This window comes from Tetrao urogallus (assembly GCF_951394365.1).
Source record: "Tetrao urogallus genome assembly, chromosome: 28".
Classification (NCBI taxonomy): domain Eukaryota; kingdom Metazoa; phylum Chordata; class Aves; order Galliformes; family Phasianidae; genus Tetrao; species Tetrao urogallus.
The window spans coordinates 944,164-948,273 of NC_136841.1; the positions used below are offsets into that span (position 1 = coordinate 944,164).

The window sequence follows — 4,110 nt, forward strand, 5'->3', positions numbered from 1 at the left end:
TTCCCCTAGAGCCCCACTCTGCCCTACTGATGCTTACCACCCCCAGTGCTCCACTCTGCCTCATTGCTCCTTACTGCCCCCGCTGCTCCACTCTGCCCCTATTGATCCTTATCGTCCCTATTGATCCCTAAGGCCCCGCTCTGCTCCTCTCTGCCCCATTGATCCTTACTGCCCCTATTGCTCCACTCTTCCCCTATGGATCCTCACTACCCCCATTGCTCCATTGACCCTTATCGCCCCTACTGCCCCACTCTTCCCCTACAGCCCCACTCTATCCTACTGATCCTTACTGCCCCCACTGCTCCACTCTGCCCCTATTGATCCTTATCGTCCCTATTGATCCCTAAGGCCCCGCTCTGCTCCTCTCTGCCCCATTGATTCTTATTGCCCCCACTGCTCCACTCTGCTCCACTGCTCCACACTGCCCCTATGGATCCTCAATACCCCTATTGCTCCATTGATCCTTATTGCCCCTACTGCCCCACTCTTCCCCTAAAGCCCCACTCTGCCCTATTAATCCTTACTGCCCCTACTGCTCCACTCTGCCCCATTGATCCTTACTGCCCCTATTGCTCCACTCTGCCCCACTGCTCCTATTGCCCCTATGGAGCCTCACTACCCCCATTGCTCCATTGATCCTTATTGCCCCTACTGCCCCACTCTTCCCCTACAGCCCCACTCTGCCCTACAGATCCTTACTGCCCCCAATGCTCCACTCTGCCCTTATTGATCCTTATCATCCCTATTGATCCCTAAGGCCCCGCTCTGCTCCTCTCTGCCCCACTGATCCTTATTGCCCCTATTGCTCCACTCTGCCCCACTGCTCCTATTGCCCCTATGGATCCTCACTACCCCTATTGCTCCATTGATCCTTATCGCCCCTACTGCCCCACTCTTCCCCTACAGCCCCACTCTGCCCTTACTGATCCTTACTGCCCCCACTGCTCCACTCTGCCCCTATTGATTCTTACTCGTCCCTATTGATCCCTAAGGCCCCGCTCTGCTCCTCTCTGCCCCACTGATCCTTACTGCCCCTATTGCTCCATTGACCCTTATCGCCCTACTGCCCCACTCTTCCCCTAGAGCCCCACTCTGCCCCTACTGATCCTTACCGCCCCCACTGCTCCGCTCTGCCTCATTGCTCCTTATTGCCCCTATTGCCTCTCACACCCCCTGTGCTGGGGCAGCTCCAAGCAGCTGAGCAGGACCCAGTGCCGCCCTCTGGCCCAAGGCGAGTGCCGTTCAACGAAAGCAAAGAGAGCTGGGAACATGGGTGCTGTGCAACCTGGAGACAGCGACGCTCTACAGCACCAAGGAGCTCGAGGAAAACGAGCATTTAATTGCATGTTGCAAAGGAGAACACGTGCGCTGCTCAACGCACAGCTGAGCAGTGGCACAGGGCCGGCAGCTCCAACGGGTCCGGACGCACACAGACCCCTCACAGCCCCTTTGGGAAAGGTGCAAAATGGTGCAAAGTTTTTCCCCATGCAAACTGGAAGCCCCCCCCCCCCCCCCCAAAGTCCCCACATCTTTGCAAAGAGAAAGCAAAGCTGCGGAACGAACCCCTGCAGGCCGCTTTTTTCCACAAGCGTTGCAAACCTTCACCCCCACGCCGGCGCATTCGGTGTGGAAGCGCCGCGTTGCTCCGGCGCCTTTCTTTTCACGCGGTGGGGAGTGACACCAGGAGCGAGGGCAGGAGAAAGGAGAAACGAGAGAAAAACTGTGAGCAAACAGAGGCAAAGTGCGAGATGAAAAGCGACAGCTCTGCGAAGGCAGCGGTTGCCGGCAGGCAGGCGGCTTGATCCATCTTGAAAGCAAAAGCAAACTGCTGCTCAGCCGAGGCGCAGGGAGAACCTCGAGGTCCTTCCGGCGCTGCCTGAGCTCCCATCAAACCAAATGATGAACAAATTTCAGCCCTCGATTGAAAGTTTTGCTAACGAGAAGGAAAAAAAAAGGTAAGGAAAGCTGAGAGGCGCAGCACGAGGAGGATGAGAGCAAAACTGTGGGGCACGAGGGGAACGAGCCCCCTTGGGAACAGGGAGGCACAGGGTACCGACCCAAGCTATGGCACCCAGTCGTTATCCTTGCCCTGCAGTGACTCACTGCAGCCATGCGCTGCTCAGGGCAGGGCCATCACCTGCCACCCCATCACCTCTGTGCCACGGCCAGCTCAGCCCCTAGGAACTGCAAAACAGCCACAGGAGTCCCTGGGGCTGGAGAGCCTGCAGATGGGACAGCACTGGGGTGAGGCATGGGGGTATTTTTAGCTCTGGTTGCAGATGGGGAAGTCCAGCACAGCCTGTGCACTCGGGGCATTCACGTCAGCTCGGCGCATCTCGGGTACGGTGGGGGCTTAAGGGATGCCCTGAGTGCTGCGCAGCATCGCCACGTCCTATTTGGAGGTGGGCAGCACGCAGCCCCTTCCTCCCGGATACAGGGCAGCATAAAACGTCACAGCAAAACTATGGGACATGGGTGGCATCGTGCATCAGGTCCCTACAGCCCGTGGGTGTAGCCGGAGAGCAAGCCAGAAAAGAGCAAACTTCCCAGCGCTGCTCGCTTGCAGGTTTAAATAGGTTGCAAAGGGCCATGCTGGTGGCACAGCTGTCCCGTGCCATCCCACAGCCCCAGGTGAGCACTGGCAGCATTATCCCCACGTGCCCTGGGGACCACAGCTGGCTGAGGATGCCAGGTCCAACTCCCGCTCCCCGTCCGATACTTTGGGCTTTGTTCTCCTTTGCACAAAGATGCTTTTACGCGGCCCCGGCAGCACGGAGGGACCTCGGTGTGGCTGTGCTTTATGACCATATTTAGGCTCCTTTACATCGCCAGAGTTGCAGGAAAAGGGGCCGGGGCGCAAATGAGAATCAGACCCCACTTGTTTCACTTGGCAGAGCCCCCTTTAGGCCACGCCGGCACCGCACGTCCCCACCCTGCCCGACGCTGGGACACAGCCAGCAGCGAGGAGGGGACACCGACCCCAGCACAGCACCAAGGGCTCGTCCCAAGGTCACACAGTGACAAAGCCCAGCTCACCGAGAGCCCAAGCCAGACCAAGCTTGCGCCTCGGGGCAGAACCCACGAGCGCCGTGCCCCAAAATGCCTCAACCCCACTCAATCACTGCGTCCTTCTGCACCCGTGCCGGCGGTGCCACCGAAATTGGAGCCCCGTGTTCCCCGAGTAGAGCCACCCTGGGGACACAGAGCACCTGCTTGAAGCCGGCACAAGTGTGGGATGCCTCAGCCCCGGTGAAAGCGCGACAACTGCAGGAGCTGAAGGGCACAGGGAGGGGAGGGAGAGCCGCCAGGCGCTCCCAGAGGTCCATGACCTTCAGAAGCTCCCAATGGGGGGAGGGGGGAGTGCTCCCCAGGGTACCCCCGGGGTGAGGCTGTGGGCAGCAAGGAAGGCAAGGATATGTTGAGAACGGAGCTTACCTGCACCCGAAGTGCTGCTCCTTGCCTGGAGGAGGGGAGCGGGCGGGTGGCAGCGTGCTGGGGGTGGGACAGCCCCGTCCCCTGGGTGTCGGAGAATGGGCAGCACGAAAAGCCACGCGGGTCGATTGGGGGGGAGTGGAGGGAAGGGGGAAGGGGGGGGGGCGCAGCTGTGGGGCTGGCCGGGAGGGAGGGGGCTGCGGGGATTGGCAGCAACCGGGGGAGAAGGGAGGAAGGGAGAAGGGAGGAAGGGCCCCTCGGAGCGGCGGGGAAAAGACGAGGAGGGAAGCGCTGGCTGCGCGAGGTGAAAATTTAAAACGCAATAATAAAACGAAACACGAAATAAAACGCCAGAACGAAGCCGAGGAACGAGCCGGGGAAAGCGAGGAGACGGTCGGGCAGCGGCCGCTTCGGGCCACCCCGAGCCACGCAGCGCTCCGCGGCGGGGGCGCCGCCGGGTTCGGGCCGCTGTCCAACGGCGGCGGCGACGCGGGACCCCCCTCACCACCCCCACCACCCCCAGGAGGGGCCGCGGGAACAAACAATCGCAGCTGTCAGCCCCACGGCGGCAGCCGGCCAAGGCAGCGGAGCTGCACCGCTCGCTTCACCCTAAAGCTGCTCTTGCCAATCAATCCTCAACCCCCCCCCCCCAACACCCCGCACGCAGCGCCCATAGGG

The 4,110-nt window shown here is 60.7% G+C and overlaps 1 protein-coding gene across 1 annotated transcript in view; it reads right to left on the reverse strand.

The window, feature by feature from the left end:
* Positions 1–3,104: 3,104 nt before the first annotated feature.
* The window catches only part of SMG5 (SMG5 nonsense mediated mRNA decay factor), a gene marked incomplete at both ends in the record, with an annotated part of 20,230 nt that continues 19,224 nt past the window's right edge, over positions 3,105–4,110 (reverse strand). Inside the window, one exon of the mRNA XM_079547568.1 lies at positions 3,105–3,192. Coding sequence (XP_079403694.1) covers positions 3,105–3,192 — 88 coding nt within the window. The remainder of the gene's footprint in view (positions 3,193–4,110) is intronic.